The 20,244-nt window shown below is 46.5% G+C and overlaps 1 protein-coding gene across 5 annotated transcripts in view; it reads left to right on the plus strand.

Annotated features, from left to right (window-relative positions):
* ppp1r16b (protein phosphatase 1, regulatory subunit 16B) overlaps nucleotides 1–20,244 on the plus strand; it is an 81,246-nt gene that overhangs the window by 22,007 nt on the left and 38,995 nt on the right. For 3 of the 5 annotated variants that reach the window (XM_076025247.1, XM_076025245.1, XM_076025249.1), the window contains one exon: nucleotides 4,324–4,790. In XM_076025247.1, the coding sequence (XP_075881362.1) occupies nucleotides 4,526–4,790 (265 nt within the window). In that variant the 5' untranslated portion in view covers nucleotides 4,324–4,525. Of the gene's footprint in view, nucleotides 1–2,464; nucleotides 3,007–4,323; nucleotides 4,791–20,244 lie in introns of those variants that run through there. The other 2 variants (XM_076025246.1, XM_076025248.1) reach the window with 2 other exon arrangements.

The raw sequence follows: 20,244 nt of genomic DNA on the forward strand, positions 1-20,244 counted from the left end.
TCGGCTTCCTTCAGGCATTAATGTGCCTGCCAGAGGACAGGAAATACCACGCAACCGTCTTGAAATGTGTGGCGTCCTTGAGAAAAAAATGGAATTTTGCTTGTTTCCGATATGGTCCCCCCCCCCCCCCCCCCCCCCGTATGTTTGGGCTACTCATGTTCCGAAACAATCTGAAAAGTTATCGGATCAGCGACACAACAATGGGCGCAGGAAGTAGTAGTTTTTGTTTTGGCTTTGTAGTCAGCGTTATCAAATTTGAAACGAAGCAACTTGAGAAGTGCAGCAGAAACCTTATGGACTGCAAACAGTTTTTGTGCGCTACCATGGTTCAAGATTTCAGATGTGGGTGGTGGCCAAAGCAGCTGGAAGTCACAAACCAAATGAGAAGCTCCTGAAAAGGAAATCAAAGACTCCTCAGACTCATCCTCTGGCTCGTTTGTCGCAGACCCACAATGCAATGGGCCACACCTGGACGCCTTGTGAGATCACAGCTTGGTCTTTTTGAACAGCAAATACGAGTGAAATGGCTTCTAAATTTCCTTGGAATCATCTGATTGCCTCATTTTCATCCCATTGTGAGTCTCAAAATGTTTTTGGCTAAATACAGATGTGCTGGAAATGGAGTTGTGTGTACGCAATTTTCACTCCTTCTTGTTAATCAGCGTGATGATAAGTGCCTTTGGTATGAAACATCTTTGACTCGTGAAAAGATTAAAGTTATGACTCGCTAATAAATGCAAAACTTAATTTGGGAGGCTTTGTGTTTGTCACCAGTTGCTTATTTGCCGCAGGCTTTTCTTTGTGTGTGTGTGTGTGTCTGTGTGTGTGTTGTGTTGGTAATGTCATTACTTCACCTCTGACTCCCCCTGATTTGATCAACAGCAGCTCCTGGGTTTCATATTCCTCCTGCTAATGCCATCAGGCATCAAAGACGGCTAAAGATGTTCCTTGTTTGTCACGCGTCCTGTCTGATGTTAATTCACTTTGCTGCACTTGCACCTCGCAAGAAGCCCGAGAAGGAGCGTGCCTGGAATCATCCATGGCACATCAGAGGGGGGGGGAGGCTTTATGGGTTGAATTCACTCTGTCATCCAATTATTAGTTTCCTGTAGCATTTGTTTATTTATTTGGGCTTTATTTCATTTATTTAGAACGAATTGAATTTTTTTTTCAAAGTAATCGCAAGAAACTACAAAAAGCGGAACAATTAGAATCATCTTACTAAATATAGAAGCGATGATCACATGTGCCTTTTGACCTCATCGTAAAATATGTTTGTTTACGTAAAAGTAGTTTTGCACAATCATTCCAAACTGGGTCCATCTTGTTTTCTCCTGGAAGAACAAGTGCTGTGTCTCAATTCAGGTTCTGCACCCTTCAGACCGAGTGTCCTCCGTCTGAAGGAAGCGTTCTTAGAGTTCCCAGCCTAGAAGGACGGACCAAACCCCGCCTCCCCGGTAACCACTCGGGACGGTCTGGCCTTCGGCGTATTTCCTCGTTTCGTCACCGCCGTTCCCTCCGGCTGGCCAGCCCCGGAAGTGACGTTTTTATAGCATCAAGCTAACCATTGGTTCGCCATCTAACGATGCCGTTGGATGATCAAATAAGTAAAATCCTACGTTAAAAACTGGATACTTTATGTGAAACTTCAATATTTAGATTTATATGTCGTGTCTTAACCAGTACATGCCGCTAATTTCAGCTGACTTCCCAGGATCCTACGATGCTTTGCAGCAGCACGCAAAGCATCATGGGAAACACAAGTACGCGAAGGATAGTAGCGGTGCATCCTTGGAATCGGCTAAAACGAGTGCGTATTTCCGAGTACGCATTTTGAGCGTCCTAAGCACCCTTGGGAATTGGGACAAGCCATCGCGCAGTGCGATGACGCAACTTCCTTTCAAAATGCGCACTTCAAGGACGCAGACCCTGAACTGAGACACAGACACAGACATAGACAATAACTGAGATATTGAAGGGAAATTTGAAACCTTGGTCTTTGATGCGAAGAAATTTTCTCTGTGACATTTAAAGTGGACTATGTGGCCTCTCTGAGCGTTGCAGCAGACAAAGGTCCCATATTGTGGGAAAATAATAACAGTTCTTCTTCACCAACAATATGTGACATTATGTGTCAAATCTCTGAAGTACGTGGAAATGGGAAAAAAATGTATTTTTTTTTTCATTTTCTTGATCCTCTTCTTAGAAGTTTTGGAAACCAGTTATTTGTGATGTCACAAAGAGCTCGGTGAACTTTCCCCAGCGTTTCAGGCGACAGCACAGCCAACCATGTTCTGCTGTTAAAGGGCAGAAGCATCAGTTTTAGCCTAAAGCTAAGTGACTGTGGGAGGCTGTAAACAGAGGGCCGTCAGGTGGGAGTTTCTTCTGAAGACGAGACGAGTCGTTCTCTCCTCTTCCTTTTTTTTTTGTCGTCTTGTGCGGTCGCTGGCTTCGCTTCCTGCTTTCGTCAGACCTGAGGTGACGCCGATTGCCTTTGCAAAGCCGGCAAGAATGATTTCGCACTCGAGGTTCCAGTGACGGAGCTTTCGCGTTGTCACGAAGCCTTCTGCAAAGTCATGAAAATTCAGCTATGGTCGGACATTTTTTTTCCCGAAAGAGGCCTGACTTTTCTGTAGATGACGAAACTAAACTGCTGACAGCTTTACTTTGAAATTCCAGCGGGATAATTAGAAACCCCGCTGTTAATCCTCTTGCGTTCAGCCTCTGGACGGTGGCCCCGTCTTTGTGAATCATTTGTGACAAACCAGCTCTTGGAGGGGCTTCTCGCCTCTGCGACAGTGATGCTGAGAGGAAGTGATGGCGCAGATTCCGTTTCCTGTGCGTGTTGTTCTGTGAGCCGTTGGGCCGACGCAGGGCTGCAGAGGAAGCGCGGCTCTGTGTCGGCGGCGGCCCGATCGCACGCTGTCGCTGGGCGAGCTAACTGTGAGGAGATCGACGAGCCGCAGCCGTCAGCGACCGATCGACACCTGTTGGAATGAGTTGTAGGTGAGAGCGCGGCGGCGCCTTAAACATCTCCGTTGATACGTCTCAACGATTGCAGAAAGGGTCACTGGCGGTGCGTGTATCAAGTCTGTGTGTGTGTGTGTGTGTGTGTCTGCGTAACTAATCCTGATGTCTGTGGTGACTGTGAGTACTGCTCGTGGGAAACGATTATACTTGATACCAGTGATTACTGCGTGTTTGCTTTGTCTGAGGTCTCCGGTTTTGTCTTCTGCTAAGTCTCATCTTGAAGTGGCTCAGAAGAAAGACAGTGTTGCCTCACGTTTTCTATTTATATACATATATACATATATTTTTTAAAGTTCAGAGATAGATGGATGGATAGATGGACGTACGTTATTGATCCCAAACTTGGAAACTCTGCTGTTGCAGCACAAAAAAAAGGAACTATACAGTAATAACACAGTAATAACAAGGAGATTTTTTTAAGTGAATTAGAGTAGAACTGAAACAAGGTTTCTAAAACCATGAATGCAACATTTGCCAACATGTGGACTCTTGCGCTTTAGACTCGAGCATGAAGTACGAGGATCTGCCTTTGATTAGCCAGTGACGTCAAACACACACACAGGGAATTGGAGCTCGGGTTCTTTTATCTGCCGTATGCGGGCCTCGGCTTTGAAAAGCGAAAGCAGTGCCAGGGTCGTGCTGATTTCAGATTCTCCAAACGTGCAGCGTGCTTCATTCGTCCGGACGTCTCTCTGACGAGAGACTCGACCCCTCGCAGGGCCGAGATGAGGAGATGTTTGTGTGCGGGTGGCCAGCCTCGACGTGAAGATGACACGAGACGAAGCCCCCCCCGGACCTAAACATAAAATTGAAATGCTCATGCTTGAAAAGAAGAAGGAAGAAAACAAACTTATACACTCCTACCACCAGTGTTTTTTCCTTATGATCTCAACAGAACCCCAGGCCCGGGAATCGAACTTTGCGACCTTCCTGCTGCGAGGCCTCAGCGATATTACTACAGTTATTACAGCTCTGAATGAGCAGGAAACAGAATGTATAAACACTCTTATTCTTATTTACACCTGTTTACACTGTACAGATATGCAATGTAAATAAAAAATAATGACAAACCTGCCTCTGACTAGTAAAAACAAAAACACGGCCGCCCGCTTGCTGTTCGGCGGGATGCATCACACCAGGCAGCGCTGGCGCTCAAAAGCAGACTCGAGGTGTTTCCGCTGCATGAATCTGTGTTCTTCACTGATGTATCTATTTCGCCTGCAGGGAGGAAACATTATTTTTATTTTTATTAGTTGTTTATTTGTTCCCTCCTCTTCCTCCTTCTCCATCCAGGATATTTGCTGCTGCCGTAAAGATGAAGGCCACGTCGACGGGTGGAGGCCGCAGCCTGAGGCGGCTCCCTCGCTAGGACCCCCGCCCGCCCGCCTCAGCCAGCCGTCGCCCTCCACCCACCACCGCCACCATCTCCCCCCCCCCCCGGTCCCTCCAAACCTCACCGCCACCGCCGCCTGCTTTCGCGAGACCACCACCCACCATGGCCAACCACCTGGAGCTGATCCAGGAGCTGCAGCAGCTGGACAAGGTGCCCAGCCTGGAGAGGCTGCGGGCGGCCCAGAAGCGGCGCACGCAGCAGCTCAAGAGGTGGGCCGTGTACGAGAAGGAGATGCAGAGCAAGAAGCGGAAGGCCGACAAGAAGGGCCGCGGCGCCAGCGGCCTGCCGCAGTCCAACAAGAGGCACGTGTCCTTCGCCGCCAGCGTGGCGCTCCTGGAGGCGTCGGCCCGCAACGACCCGGATGAAGGTGAGGAGAGCTGTGGGAAGTGGGGGAGGAACCAGGGGAGGGGGTTGGGAGAGGGTGTGAAGTTTGAGGAGGCTCGAGGTGGGAACGCGCGAGGGGGGAAACAAAACCCAGCCCAGCGCTCTTCGGACTTGGGACGGCACGGACGCTTGGAGATTTACAGCCCTCGTTGTTCAGACCAGCGGTTCTCAACTGCTGGAGGCTCAGGACCCACATTTTCTCCTCATCGTGAAGTCACGACCCAAATTCTGTCATTTCCTGTAAATACATTTTTGAATTGAATTACGTGGACTGCAAAATAACCCACCAGTTGAGAAACGCTGGTTTCGACCAGGGATTCCCAATGGCGCCGCCATTACGTTTACACTCAGGACGTCTCATAAGCATCAACGGCAGCCAGCGTAAGTCGGGTGGCTGATGTTAGATCCACTGTATGGCAGCAAACGGGCATTATTCCTGCAGTAGGGGCTCTATGTATTTCGCAGTCCTCCTCCTTCCACTGTTCAATTTTAACGCTACTATTAGCACAGTTGAATACGGCACAAGTATTGCCGCTCGACATTGGAGAAAAAAAAAAAAAGACAAGACATACTACACGATTGTGAGAACCAGTTAAGCTCAGCGGTGCCACATCCAGATAATTACATCACTGGAGCTACCTCTCGTAACTTTGGTTCAAGTTCAGCTAGTTAGGAAATTATTGCAAGGTCTAGGGAAGGCATCCACCCGTCCACTCTAGGCGTCGATGCTGGCGATGACCAGCTGAATGTGCTCCGCTCTGAGACCCTCACCATCCCCCCACCTTTTTATCTCTGGGAAATAATAGAGTCGTCACACTGGGATGAAACTGTGCCAGCCTTCTAATTAAAACTTCTACGGCTGTTTGCCTCCTACATTAGAGACGATAATTGTTTTCCTCCAGCATGAACTCTGCGCCCGGGCGGTGCTCATACGGAGCCTCGGTAGATGCAGGCAGGATAGCGGGAGGCTTATTATTTTCTCGAGATGAGCCGATCTCGTTGACTTGGCTTTTCGCTCAAAAAGAGGTCGCAAGTCCTGCAGATACCTGCGCTGCACCAAGACTGTCTTATGCGGAAGACGGCTGCAGCTGCGAAGCTTAAATAGTTCCTCAGCTATGACAGAGGCGGAGCTGCTCCAACTGCGCGTGCGCACGTGCGCACATGTGCGCGTGCACGTGGGAGCGTGAACTGCCGCGTACGAGCCGCCAGCTGGCCTCCGTTAAAGGACTCGTTGTCTCTGTGCTGCTGGGACGGCCCTCGGGATCTCACTGTAGTGTTTAATCTAAAGCCTTGGAATTGTTTGACAACAAAAAGATATTTCCATTCAGAAATGTGATCTTTTTCTGCCTCGTTCCACGCCGACAGAGAGGCGTTGGTCGACCCCGATTAATGCTGGATTTTTTGACGGCAATTGGTAGCATCTGTAGAGTAGTGGAAAATATACGTTTTTGGACACCCTTGAAATTTTACTCAAATTTTTACTGTCATTGAATATTGATAAAGAGTTTTTTTTTGTGTGTGTTCGTTTCAAAAGGTTTGGCTGCATCAGAGGGATACACATTTAAATTAATTGGTTATTGTTCATTTCAACAAACGACAAAGAAAGTCTTGTAGTACTTGTATTCTTGTACTCTGGATGTGTTGCAAGAGCCAAATTCATTGTGCTGTAACATGCAGTTCTGGTCTAGACTGAACAGTGCACGTGCAGCATGTGGGTCAATGTCGGTGACTGCACTAATATAAACTGCACTTGGGGACTAACGACTAATTTCTTACATCACATGAGGCGTCCATAAACTTTTTCCCCCACCACTGTAGTCCGCCATGTCCAGACAATTACAAACTCCCATTTCAGTGATGCTTCCCAGTCCCAGTCAGTAAGGGCAAGTTGTTCTTGTTCACCGCTGCCGGAAGGAATTCTTGGAATTCACCGAGATAAAGAAGCCTCTTCCTTAAACACGGTCGATAGTTTTGAAAAAAGTCAGATAAGCGTGAACATATTTTGGGTAAACCTAATGTCAGAGGTTCTCTCTGCTGTTTATACAGTCTGAAGAGGCCATATAGAACACAGGAAGTGTTATGGTTACTATACTGCCTCTCTTAAGAGGGTGACGGAGGCTGTGGGGATTTTTGCAACTGTCTTTTCTTTACACACTTTCCTTGTAAACTGGGGCCGTAAAAATTGCTAAAATGCATTTACATATTATTAGGTGGTTGTTTGTTGGTGTGTTGTTTTTTTTTTTTTTTAAACGCTGAAGGGAGCCGCTGCAGAGATGCAGAGGAGCCGCAGGTTGTCGACCCCTGCTATAGGCTCTAATTTTACACCCCGTGGGATTTTCAGCTAGTTTAGCACTTCAAGTTTTATTTGTCTATTGATAAACAACACAATACCGCTGGCTAAATGACCTGAGAGCAGCTACGCTGGGTCTGCCTCATGTCAAAGCGGTGGAGATCCTTGCAGCATTCCAAACAGCTCGTGGGAAACTGGCTGCACCCTGAGAATTGAAGTGTTGCAGCTAATTTCCTGGCTGCATCGCATCTCATTTCACCGCCATTACAGCACTGTTTTTTTTTTATTTATTTATGACCCTTTATGTTGACTCACCCGTGTGTCGCTGCGTTAAACAGCATTTTTTTTTTAATTCCATATGCCAAAACCTTTACATGCCTCTCCGTTTCACGCCTCGCACACGTCTGAATTAAACCCACTGCAGCAGCCGCTGCCGCGCGCAGGTTCCTCTGCTCCGGATTTTGAGCGTCGCTGATAAACTCTTTGTCACTCCTCCGGCTGACGGTGCCCGTTTAATGAGGGTGACCATGAAAGAGGCGCAGAGATAAAAAAAAAAAAAAAAAAAAAAAGGGATGGAAGGAAGGGAGAGCGCCAGAGCAGGCTCCAGTGGCAGCTGGCTGCAGCTCCGGTCGCTTGATAATCTCCTCTCCCACTCTCCCCCGGGGTCCCCGAATGCTCCGCCGAGCATCATGACTCCACACGCCAACCCACACACGGCGCGCTCTGCTTCACGCTCCTCAGGCTTCCTTCAAACAATGCGATGTGACACTGTCATGCTCTCTGCGTTGCGCTGCTTTTCTTTTAGGTAATGGAAAAATTAAAACGACAACAGAAAAACTGTACACTGAGCGTCATGTTGAGCTTCAGAGTGTCTTAGTGGGATTGATGCGGGTCTCACGACTCATTGTGGCTAAAGGTTGAGTTCAAGTTAAGAGTGGCAGAAGGGAGATTGACTCTGACCCCTCGGCGTCGTAACGAGGACTTTGGATCGGATGGAGTCGCTTCTATTCAAGCCCTGATTGGTTGAACTGGGTGATGAGCTTCCTGTGTTGCCTCTGCGGCTCTTCTCTTCTATGATTGTTTATGTGGAGAGGCGCTGGGTTCGGTTAATTCCCTTCACATCTTCTCGCAAAGACCTACAACACCCGGTTCTGCTGCCTTGGGCCTGGTGCTGTTGTCACCACTGGCTGTGGTATCGGAACTGGAATGGATCAACCAAGTCCAAGCCAAAGGTGTTTTCGCTTGACACTGATGCTTTTCTTTTGTTTTTAAACTAAAACGTAATTTGTCAAAAGAAATTGCAGCTGTATTGTTCTCTCACGCCAGAGTTTGCGCGCATGTGCGAGTGTGCGCGCCTTGTGGGTGACAGAGTTTTTCAACTTCATAAATATGTATGCCAGAAGGAACATGTCCAGTATCTTAAGTATCAATACTGCACTTCTGTAGCAGCACTGCACAAGTCCTGCCTTCGACTGCATCACAGCCATGGTCACATTAAGCAGAATTCCTCCCATGTGATGTTACTAATTATTATTACTTGATGACCTTGTGTTCGTCTGTGTGTGTTTTTCCTCAACACTCTGTTTGCGCGTCGCCGACTTCAGCTCTCCGATGGAAGTCTTTACCTTCAAGGGTTAAGACGCTGAGGTTTGCAAGCTTAAAAGTAACCCTGGTTTGGACCGTCCCAAGCCTGCTGGAGAGGACAACATGTCCACGTTTTGCCTCTAAAAATAATAGAAACTCCTCTGTGTGTGTGTGTGTGTGTGTGTGTGTGCGTGTGTTCTCTTTTTCACTGTTTGAACTCCAAAGTCCCTGTCATTACGACTTCCTCTGTGGAAGCCACAAGGCTGCGAGCAGAGGCGGACACGGTGCGAGGGCTCCTCTCCGGCTTGGAGGTCCTCCTTACGGCGCCGCTCGCGTCTTTTGTGTATGTATGCCGCGGCTGTAAGGCGGAGACATTTTCTGAGAAAGTGCTTCTGCCGCCGCTCGGAAAAAAACACATGAATTTCAATGAGCATATCGAGGCGTTCTCGCTGCTGCTGCTGTTGTTGTTGGGAGAGGAGCTCCCACCTGCTGTTGCTCAGACAGCAGCAGACGCTCGACAGCGGAATGCAGAGAAAGGGACGCGCGTGCGTGCGTGCGTGCACACACACACACACACACACACACACACACAAAAACACACACACACACACACACACACACACACAGATGCACTCTAGCCTTAACCTAGCCTCAGTTCAAACTCTGTCTCTGAATTTGCTCTGAACTTGAATTATGAAGTTTGCCTGGAGCGGCAAAGAAGGCCAGAGTTCTGGCAAGGTTTTTGGCCACACACGAATAGAAGGACGCACGTACACACTCACACACACACACACACACACACACACACACACACACACACTCGGACGGATAGGGGTTGATGGCTGTGAAATTACAGTGAAACACTGCAGTGTCTCAGACAGCGCGGCTCACTGGATGTGGAGGCTGTTGGGTTTCGACCAGGGAGCAGGGGAGCGGTTGGTCAGAGGGGACTGGCAACGTGCACGCACACATGCATGAACGCATTCACCCATTCGCGCAAGCCCGGAAGTTGGGTTTGAGAAAAATGACCCTGAATCAACTTCAGTTGCTCGCTTGTGATGGGCAGATCGTCTTTGGAGGTCAATTTGCAGGTTTCACTCGCTGCAGTCAGAACAAACAGCGAGATGCAATTGACGCCTCTCCCTGATTTGTCGAGGGTCGTCGCCATCGATCCGCCGCTGCAGTTGGCTTTTCAGGCCGTTAATGAAGGAAGATGCCGAAGCCTCCAAGTCTGTTTGTTTATTTATCAACAGTAGTCTCTGGGGGGAGGTCAGAGTTGTTGTTTTTTTCCCCCGGCGCAACTCTCGCTATATGCAACAAACTTTCTCATTCTAAAAGTTCGCCTGCCAAAAAAAAAAGAATTTTACTTTTTTTTGATCAAATGTAGCTGTTAACCCTCTGGGTAAAATATGACCCCAGTTATTTGGAAATCTAATCCTAATCTGAGATGAATCAGAATGGATCTGAATGTGAAGATTTCATTTGTGGATATTAAATCAGTCTTTGTAAAACTCTCTAATTAAACATTGTAAGAGCAGCCTGTTCTATTCAATAGACTGTGCCTCAATCTATTTGTCTTTTATTCTTTCTCACTCGTAGATCAGAGACAGAAATGACAAAAGCCACCACCCCCGTGCTCCCAACTTGCTGTTTCTTGTGGTTGTCTTCTTCTTCACATGTTGACTGCATTCACTCACCCACTCGCATCGCGACAGCCAAGCACGCTAATTGCAAGCTATCGCCCTCCCCAAAATCATAAGGTGCGACTCAATATTTGACGAGGCCTCGCTCTCGATCCGCGCTGCCATTTTTAGCCCAGTGGCTTCTGAACCAGTCAACTTCCTGCCTCATCAGAGGAGAAGGAATAAATCTCGACTCTGGCGCGGAGAGCACGCTTCAGTTGGGGAGCGCTCTCATGTGGTTCCCTCTTCCCTCGTCTTCGCCGCTTATTTGTGAGCAAATTAGGTCTCAGCAGGGTTTTTGTCTTTCATTCTGCCGTCTTCCTTGGCTGGTGAGGCCCCGCTCCTCCGGGGGGGCCTCCGACAGGCTCGGCTGCCTCCAGACATGCGGCAGCAGCCGGGTGGCTGCTGGAAGACGGAATGGAGTGACTGGAATGCAAGTGTAATGGAAAAAAGGTGAGCCGCGTGAAATGAAAAAGACCAACATCTGGCAGGATTTCACGTAATAACGTCATTTGTGACATGATGTGACAGACCAGCATTGCAAAACATCAGATTAATATCTTTACAACCAGGAAATAAAGTGCCCTTAGTCTGAATTTGAAAATAAGATTCAAATTTGTGATGTTAAAAATGAATAAAGAGGAAAAGAAAACTCAGATATGGGTCCCACGCCAGCTAACCGGAGCTATACAGTCCTACGCAGTCGCTTTGCAAAGGCTCCGATTCCTTTATCAGTACCTCTAAGGCAGCATATTGGCTGAGCCAGTGGGACCCCACCCCATACTGGGACTCCCCTCACAGCGCAGGGAGGTGGAATAAAGATGAAGCAAAGTCACCTCCAGCAGGCTGTGTGTTTTCCCTCAGTGCAACAGTAGGGGGAAGTTGTAATAAGATTAAAAGGCTCTGGCGAAGCAGCTTTGTATGATGAGTAAATCCCCCCCAAAACTCCTTAGATCTCCAAAACGAAACCCCTCAGCGCATTTAGCCCTGTGTTTACAACCTCCCAGCGAGAACGCTCCATGTAAAGCTCCTGGCTTCATCTCGACCTTTCGCACGTTTTGGAAGGAGACAATAACACAGGGCGCTGCAAAGCATTCTGGGCGTCGTCGGCATCAAAGGCCAGACTAGAGCCCTCTGCGACATCACAAAGGGCCGTTCAACAACCTTCCGCTGGAGCAAACGCTTTCTGAAAACAGTTTAAACGTAAACATACTAAATCTACCTATCTAACCTAGTTTGTCGACACGTTTCGTGATTTGATATGACAGCTCTTTGATATGACGGCTCTTTGATATGACGGCTCTTTGAACCTCCAACGAGCAAGACTTTTATTTCTTCTTCTTCTCCTTTTTAATTTAAGCCGTTTTCATGTGCAAATCAGCGCTGCACTTTAAAAGCCCGATGAACGCTCATCTCATGGGCTCCAGACTCATGTTGGGTCCCTCAGGACCGAATCCTCTGCTAATCCGGCGAGGCGTGATTTTTTTTTTGGAGTTGCCGGCTGAGTAACATTAAAGACTGTTGCTAATCGCAGGTTATAATGCGGGCGTGATGCAAGACGTTGCACTTCTTCTCTGTGTAGCGTCGTGAGGCGAAAGAATAAAGGCAATTGGTCGCCTTCAAATAGTTGACTCTGCCAGAGTCTTTTCTGGCCAGATAAAACCCGCCATAATAAGCAGCCTGAAGCTTGTTATCCAGCCGCTCGGTTGGTTGTCTTGAAATGCTCAGGAGTGTTTGATCTGATTCGGGGATCGGTGGCGTGTCTCATTTGCGACCCCCGCACACTCTGACTCCTCGTACTTTTACCTCGTCCTTCAACTCTGTGCTGATTATGGATTTGGAGGCCTTAAATTTCTAAAAAAATTCATCTTTGATTTACTTTTTTATGCATGTTTTATTAATTATCCCTTGCATGAATTTGTTGAAAGCAAGAAGTCGATTTGAAACTCATGCTCAAAAACAAAATGAAGCAGCAAGTTCTTCTCTTCGTCCCAAAGTTCAAAGCAGAAAGATCTGCAGATCAGGTGTCGTGGCTCTTAATATCTTGTGCCTCCTTTCTTTGCAGTGAGCTCTGAGTTCAATTATGAAGAGTAATCTGAGAGCAAACAGAGCTTCATTTTTTCGATATTTGAAGATGTAAAACGTGTATAAAACCTTCAACCACAAGCCCTTTATTTTATCCAGAAATAATTTGTTTTTTTGCAGTTCCAGTTCATCGATTGAAAATGAAATACCACACATATATTTGTACCTGTCCATGATTCATCTAAGTCTTTTCAGTGAATCGGTCAATGGTTAAGTGAAGTTAGAATCTTAACCTTGAGAATGCTCGGCTGGCACATGATGGATCAGGTTGAATGAAGCAAGCTGTGCTGTTGTGCTTCTGCGGCCTTGAATGGGTAATAGCGGATAACAAGCGTGTTGAGGAATGCAAATACGTCGTGACACCCTGCTGAATTGAAATAACAGCAGTTTTTACTGCTGACTCGCACTGCTTATTTAAAGTTAAGAGTTTTATTTGTCACTTGTGCACAGCAGACAGAACCTGGTCATTCAGAGGCAAGATGTAAAGGGACTGAATGGTGCTTTGATAGTGATAAATAAACAGTTCAAACAAAATAGGACTTGGATATGGCACAGTATAATGTCACCATTACAAAAAAACAATGTTAAAGCTCCAAGTGCATAAATAAACACAACACAAAAGGACTGCGGCGACACGGTGGCGCAGTGGTTAGTGCTGCCGCCTCACAGCAAGAAGGTCGTGGGTTCGATTCCTGGGCCTGGACCTGGGACCTTTCTGTGTGGAGTTTGCATGTTCTCCCTGTGTCTGCGTGGGTTCTCTCCGGGTTCTCCGGCTTCCTCCCACAGTCCAAAAACATGCATGATGTGAGGTCAATTGAACACTCTAAATTGTCCGTAGGTGTGCATGTGAGTGTGAATGGTTGTGTGTCTCCATGTGGCCCTGCGATGAACTGGCGACTTGTCCAGGGTGTCACCCTGCCTTCGCCCTATGACAGCTGGGAGAGGCTCCAGCAGACCCCCGTGACCCTGAATAGGAATAAGCGGGTATAGAAGATGACAAAAGGACTGCGTTAGAGGATTATGTTGAGGTTGAGACAAAACAGCTGACACAGCAGCAGGTATTAGTTTGTCTCTGCCGTTATTCTCACCGTGGCAAAAAAAAAGAAGTGAGTTCTGCATGTCTGCTCTGCTGCGTCTCAAGTTGTGGGTCGAGTGCTTGTGTCTGGCTGCGGGTGGAGTGTGTCTCTACGTCTCTGTGAGTTCCACTCCAGCGATCCGCCTCTTTACGATTCATTGGGGGGCCTTCCGCTCTGCTTGTGTTGTGCTTTTCCAAAACTGAAACCTGCGGCGAGGATGCTCTTTATTAGTCCCCCTGTAGGCCTGATAGAGTGAGAGAGTGAGTGAGTGAGTGAGCGAGTGGTCGACGACTCAGACCATCAGCCCCAAGTACAGTAAGGAGAACTGCTGCTGCTGCAGCAGTGGTCTTTACAGCCCTGCTCAGTACTTGTGTTAGCTACATCTTCCATTGAACTCTACGCTGATGATGCATTCATTTTTTTTTGGTCAATGCTTAAACTCCCCCCTGATTTAATATTAAAAGTCGTCTCTTCATACAAGTCTAATTTGTGGCGCTAGGAGCCCATGGGACCACTGAGATATTGTGCGACTCATATCTCCAAATGATTTGCCGACATCTGAGGCAGCTCCTGCCTCGGCCGTTTTATCATCGGCCTGAAGGCAAGTTGTGAGTGTTTGCACTGTCCCTGCGCCCACTCTCCCACGTGACCAGGCCGAGGACTAATCAGAGCCTGTTCAGCAGCGGCTCCTCAGCCCCGAGCCCCGCGCCCGCTGATTTCTTGCTCCGCTTCAGCACACTTGAGGACTGAAGTAGGACTTGGCCCTTTGCGGCTGGAGCACGTCTGCAGCGCCAGCGGTCCTGAGGAATACAAATGATATGCAAACATCACCGCTGATCTATAAATGAGGTTCCGTTCAAGGGGCCACATGATGCAAAGCTCACCTACCGAGTGAAATGGTGCAAAAATTCCATCCTCTCCCTCTTTTTTCCTGTTGTTTTCTGAAATGTACAAGTCTGGGTATCAAGACTTCGTGACATCATCGCCGATACCTCTCCCGGGTTCATGTCAACACACCCAGGCTGCTGTTGATTCCACCTCCTGAGGACGCCTCGCTACCGCCTTCATTTTGTCCCATTATAAAACACTAGCGATTGAAGAGTGTGTCAGTTTTAGTAGGAAGTTAAAAGTGGAATGTTTTTGTGCGAGGCTGTAAACAGAGGGCTAAATATGCTGTTCTCTGTTCTTTTGTGGGAGGACGAATTTTGTGAGGCTGCGTCACTGGATTCTTGGTGACTTGTATTTCAAAAATATTTTGTATATTAACACTGTGGCAGTTACCGGGTTTCATTCTGCTCCTCTTTCCCATCTAATATGCAGTTATGTTTATTTGCTGCACCGATTGTTGGAACGCTGCTATCCCCGCCTCTTACGTGCCTCGTTTCGTTTTCATTTTCTGCTTTGACTGTATCATCTCGGAGTAGAAGGCAGTTTTTGATGCACCATTCAGGTTGACCCGGGGACTCAAAACTCAGCTACATGCGTTTCCACTGCTCAGGTCTTTAAACATTTTAAGGAGAGAATTATTTTTTTCTCCTTTCTAACTTTCTGGGTTTTTATTTTCTATACAAACCCAGTAAGCAATATTATGCACATATGAGAGCTTGATAAAAATGCAGGTTATGTGTGTGTTCATTTAACGATATGCGAACACTGCTGCTGGCTGACTCTGCCTCCGTCTCTAAAAAATAAAAGTTCATATCCTGGTGTCTTTTTAATTTTCCCCGTCAAGCCTTTGTGATCAGAGCTGCTCTCATCGTGCCCAAAGCTTTGGGGTCATCCGAAGCCTCTTTCTGCCCTCCATGTGCTCCGCCTACCTAAGTTAACATTCCTCCGTGGGCTCGTCAGACCGGCACGGCCGCCTCCTCGCTGCTCTTCACGTGCCTCGGCCTGCATAGGGGACCCAGTCTCCGTGTCTGCGTTCGCTGCGTCTTCGGACATTAAAACAATGTGGAGTGGTTGAATTAGTATGCACAATGCCACGCTTATGACTTGTTTGTGTTGGGCATCGGTGCAGCCTGTTGAATTGGGACACTCTGGGCTCCAGGATAATTGGGATTTTGGCTTCTGCTGCTCCGTAGCTGAGATTGTTTCTTGGCTGCGGAACTGCGGCCCGACAACAAAGGTTCATCTATTTCCGCTGGGGCATGTCATGTCCCCTGAATTCATTGGAACATTTATCTAATGTCATTGAACCCTCCTATTTTTCATTGCTTTCACCTCTTTTAAAACCACTCCAAAATAAATTCCTCTGATGCGTACTGACCGCTGGTTGAAATGTGATCTTGAAGTGTTGCACGAAGCGGCGCAGATAGTTTATGCCAAAAAAAGCTTGCAGGGCTCTTGTGCCTCTCCTCCCCTCTCTTCCACATCAGTCAAATCTCCCGGGAGAGCCAAGTTAACTCTCATATCCATGGAAACTGAGCCAGGCACAGAAAAAGGTCCAGGCTGCCATGCCCCAGCTGCAAAGACACACACTGTGCCTCATTGTTGCCGCTCTTGCTGCTGCTTCTGCTGCTGCATCACAGGGCAGCGTCCAGCCATGGCTGCCCGTCGCCACTGGAGGTGAATATTGCACACTGGGGAAATATTTGGGAGGCAATCTGGGGAGAATTAAGCGGGGAATGAAATTTTAATGACGAGCACTATGCTGCGTGAGGCTGCGGCCCCTTGCGACCCTAAATAAGATTAGTGGTAGTAGATAATAAATGGACGGATACAGCTCACGCCAGTGGGCTGAAACGGAGAGCGGGTTTTAAGGCTCTCCATGCGCAGTTATAATAACGTGGCTAACGCGCGGTGCCAAGGCAATTATGGAGAGGGGTCCTCGAAACAGCAATTGCTTGTCATCCATCTACACCCCATGCATTCCACAGATGTATAGTGGCGATGACAGGCTGGATGAGGGGTTGGCGAAGTTGGCGTTTTTGTTGCTATTTTACAATTATCTGATATTTTTTGTCAAATATCAAGTTAGATGACAGCTCTGCTCTCCCATCAGCAAATCTGTCATTATTAAACAGCAACAGAGATCCTGCTGTTCTTTTGTACTTCCGTCAATCTTGATCATAAGTAATTCTATTTCTGTTTTGATTGACTGAACCCAACCAAAGTGAACAGAAAAAATTTTGTACACTTCAGTATTAGGAGAAATGGCTGTCTGGACTGAATTGGAAGAGACATATTGGTCTGTGTATTTGCTGTATATGTGTGATCAACAAATCCCCCCACCAAAATAAGTGTAAAAATTGTAAATTGTCCTCCCAGATGGAACAAAAATGGTCCATCACAGTCAAATGGACCATTTAGATTTGTTACTGCTAGTCCAGTCAGGAGATTGATGCTATTGGTGTGAGCGTGACCATTAGCCACAGGTGTCCAGTCTCTGGCTAGTCAAGCTATGAACCGGTGTTTTTATTAAAACTCTCGCCTGTTATAAACAGCTTAGGGCAAAGCAGAAAAATATGTTATCTACCAAGAAATTACGTCAACTGACTTCAAAATTCCATCTAGTTCCAATTAAGCTGCTGCTAGCAGCATCCATGCTATTGTCATTAGCAGCATTAGCAGTAGCTTCTCCTGACTGGTTTTCTTCTGTGGTTTTTCAGAGCAGTTTGCAGCAGCAGCTTCTTGTCCTTCTTCCTCCCATCTTGTCACCCATGAATAAAGTCGATTATTGTGGAAGACCAATTGAAAATGCTGTCTATTGGAGGTTGATAAGATGAATAGGAGAAATGTCAGAGTTGTAGAAAGTGCTATTGAGCTTTAATGTAAAGTTGTTAAAATTGTTAATGGCTGAGATGGTGATGCACGTATAGAGTAGATCTGTAACTACATGGCAAACTACAACAATGTATCAGGCTCACATTCACATACACAACACAACATTATGCAGATATGAGAGCCACTCAGCTCATATAGCCAGCTCTTCTTCATCAGTGACTGATTATGGCCCCCCTGCCTGTTTGCTGACCTGCCAGAGGAGTTTAAGCAGCAGCGTGAGACCATCCAATCCCTCAAGTGCCTGTTCAGCACCCCCCGACCCCCACCCCCACCCCCGACTCATTTTAAATCGCCTCGTGGTGACTGCCTCCACCTCCACCCCGAGCGAGCAGTGGTCCACCATGCAGCAAATCCCGCCATAGGAGTCTGGATTATCCAGCCAGGATTAGGCCAAACAGGGCCATCTTTCTTCATTAGCAACACTTAAAATGATAATGTGAAACCCTCGGAGCGCAGTGAGCGATCAGTAATTGGATGTGCAGGAACACATGAAAACTCAGAATGAGATGCAGAGTGAGTGTCGGCTTTTAACACGGCAAAAAAAAAACTAAAAAAAAACAGGTCAGGTCTATGCCAGTCAATCTGCATTCATTTGAAAGATGATGATGATGATGATTGCAAATGCACACCAAACGTTTCATCAGCTAAAAGCGTGACGCTAAATAAAATATGCATGAACATCAACATGTATATATAGTTTATTGAGATGCACAAGGTCCATGACTAAAACAGCTATTAGATAATTTGTGAGAAAAATGTTTACAAAAATACAACTGTTCTCTCTACCATACTTGCAACTAACACAGCCTGATTTTAAACTACTTTAGGATTATATACTAAAATGTTTTATTATAGAGAGGTAACCACAATGACTAGGGTACACAGCTACTTGAGGAAATACAACTGAAAATGCTCCACAATTGTTAAACTTCGTTTGCTCTTTCAAAATAAACCTAATTTCCTGCAGCTTAAACACATCAGTCATTTCGGGTAAACAGTTAAAAATTCTCTGGTTTGATAACACTGTGAGATTCGTGTTTGGATGAGAGATGTGATTTGTCCTCTGACAAACATTTATCTCAATTCCAGTTACCTCGATGTCTGGATTTAGATGAGTGATTACACTACTGATCAAACATGTTGCCACAGCTGACAGCTGTAAAGCAAAACATATCAAAGCCTCAGAAATGAGACACGCACGTCTTTTGTTATTCTGTTTTGGTTCAACTCGGAACACCGACGACTGACGGCTGCTGTTTCCCTGGCAAATTGCCTTTGAGCTTTTGTCTAATCTGTCAGTAACAGTGACCTCCCTCTGTCTCTCGGTGTTACCCCAGCAGTCTGTCTCCGTCTTTAATCCCTCTGTCTCTCTAACTAACAAGCTATAATCAATGCTCGCCTGCTATCTTAAAGCCCTTCCAGCACGCACGCCGCAGCTAATTGGAAGGGACTCCGCTGCATTATCCCCAGCATTACCGAGGCAAACAACAAGGATGCCGCACCTCCTGTTGATCGTGCGCGCGCCTGATTCCCTCCTTTTTGTGATGACACCTCAGTGTAACTCAGCTCGCCCATCTGGTCCATTCTTTGTGACAGGATCATTAACTGTATAAAAAAGGCGGACGTAGCTTCTGGTTTCCAAAAGGAGGCCGACGTGGAAGTACCCAAAACGGGCATTCAGCAGGAACCGCCGTTATGGAATACTGTCAATCTGGGAAAGACCTCTAAATGTATACCATTAGAAACTGATTCCATTTTTTTTGGGGTGTTCTAAATTGATTGGAAAAAAAAATCAAATAGGCTCTGACGTCTTTTCTGTTTGACTGGATCTAATTTTGAAAAATCCATAAAGTTTTGGCTGTGGCTAAAGTTAAGTAGCCAAGTGTAGTTTGCAATGACTCCACTCACTTTAATAACAGCTAGTGGATATAACACCTAAGAGGCGCCCAACCAAAACCATCTCAACCCCATTACTGTATAAACGAGCCAAATTATCATTTGTGATAGGCCAAACATTAACGTAATTGTTTTGATTCAAGTAGTTTTATGTTGCGCAATCTGAGATTTTATTGTACAGTATATATATATATATATATATATATATATATATATATATGTATATATATATATATATATGTGTATTTGTTTTACAATGCAACAGCTACTTCATAATTGTACTTCAGGATGATGCAACAGGGCGGCAAATTGACCTGGAAGTGAATGTGTCGACATGGAGCGCAACACAGAACCAATCAGTGCGGCGATGACCGGCTGAATTAATAACAAGCCGACGGTCAGTCAGGGAGCACCTGGCTCATCTAAACCTACAGTTTGTTTTGTCTCCCCGGCGTCGCCATCCTATTTAATCTGTCCAGCCGAAGATACAATTAAGCCCCTTAATAGCTCATCATGTGGATGATAATTATAACACGCTACGGAATGCTAATTATATCACCGATGTTCTCTCCTAACGGCCTACTAAAACCAATGTCATTTCGCTGCTACTTCTGGATGTGCAAAGTGACCCATTTTCCTGCACAACCCACAGGGAGCGCAGAGACGAGCTCGCCAGAGGAGCATCTGATGCAGGACCCGTTTATCATCTTAAATTTATCAACACGTGTTGTTATTTTTGGATTTAATGGACATCAAAGAATCATTTGAGTTGTTTACGAGCTATTCAAAATCTAAAGAGGCATTTTTAGCGCAAAACATTATAATGGGAGATGTGGTAATGTCACCAGTTAGATTCTAGCAGCCATCATGACCTTCAGACCCACTTTGGGTTGAAAATTGTGTTTTCTTATTTTGGAGCTAAGATTGAAAATAGCTCCTCGCGACCACGGACGACGGAATCTGTGTAATGGCTGGAGAAATTGAGTCGTGAATCCAAATAAGATCTTGCTGTTGTAATTGAGTTTTAAATTGCCATATTTT

The sequence above is a fragment of the Nelusetta ayraudi genome, unplaced genomic scaffold (genome assembly GCF_046127955.1).
Source record: "Nelusetta ayraudi isolate G7.1 ecotype Tasmania unplaced genomic scaffold, CSIRO-AGI_Nayr_v1 ptg000017l, whole genome shotgun sequence".
NCBI lineage: Eukaryota > Metazoa > Chordata > Actinopteri > Tetraodontiformes > Monacanthidae > Nelusetta > Nelusetta ayraudi.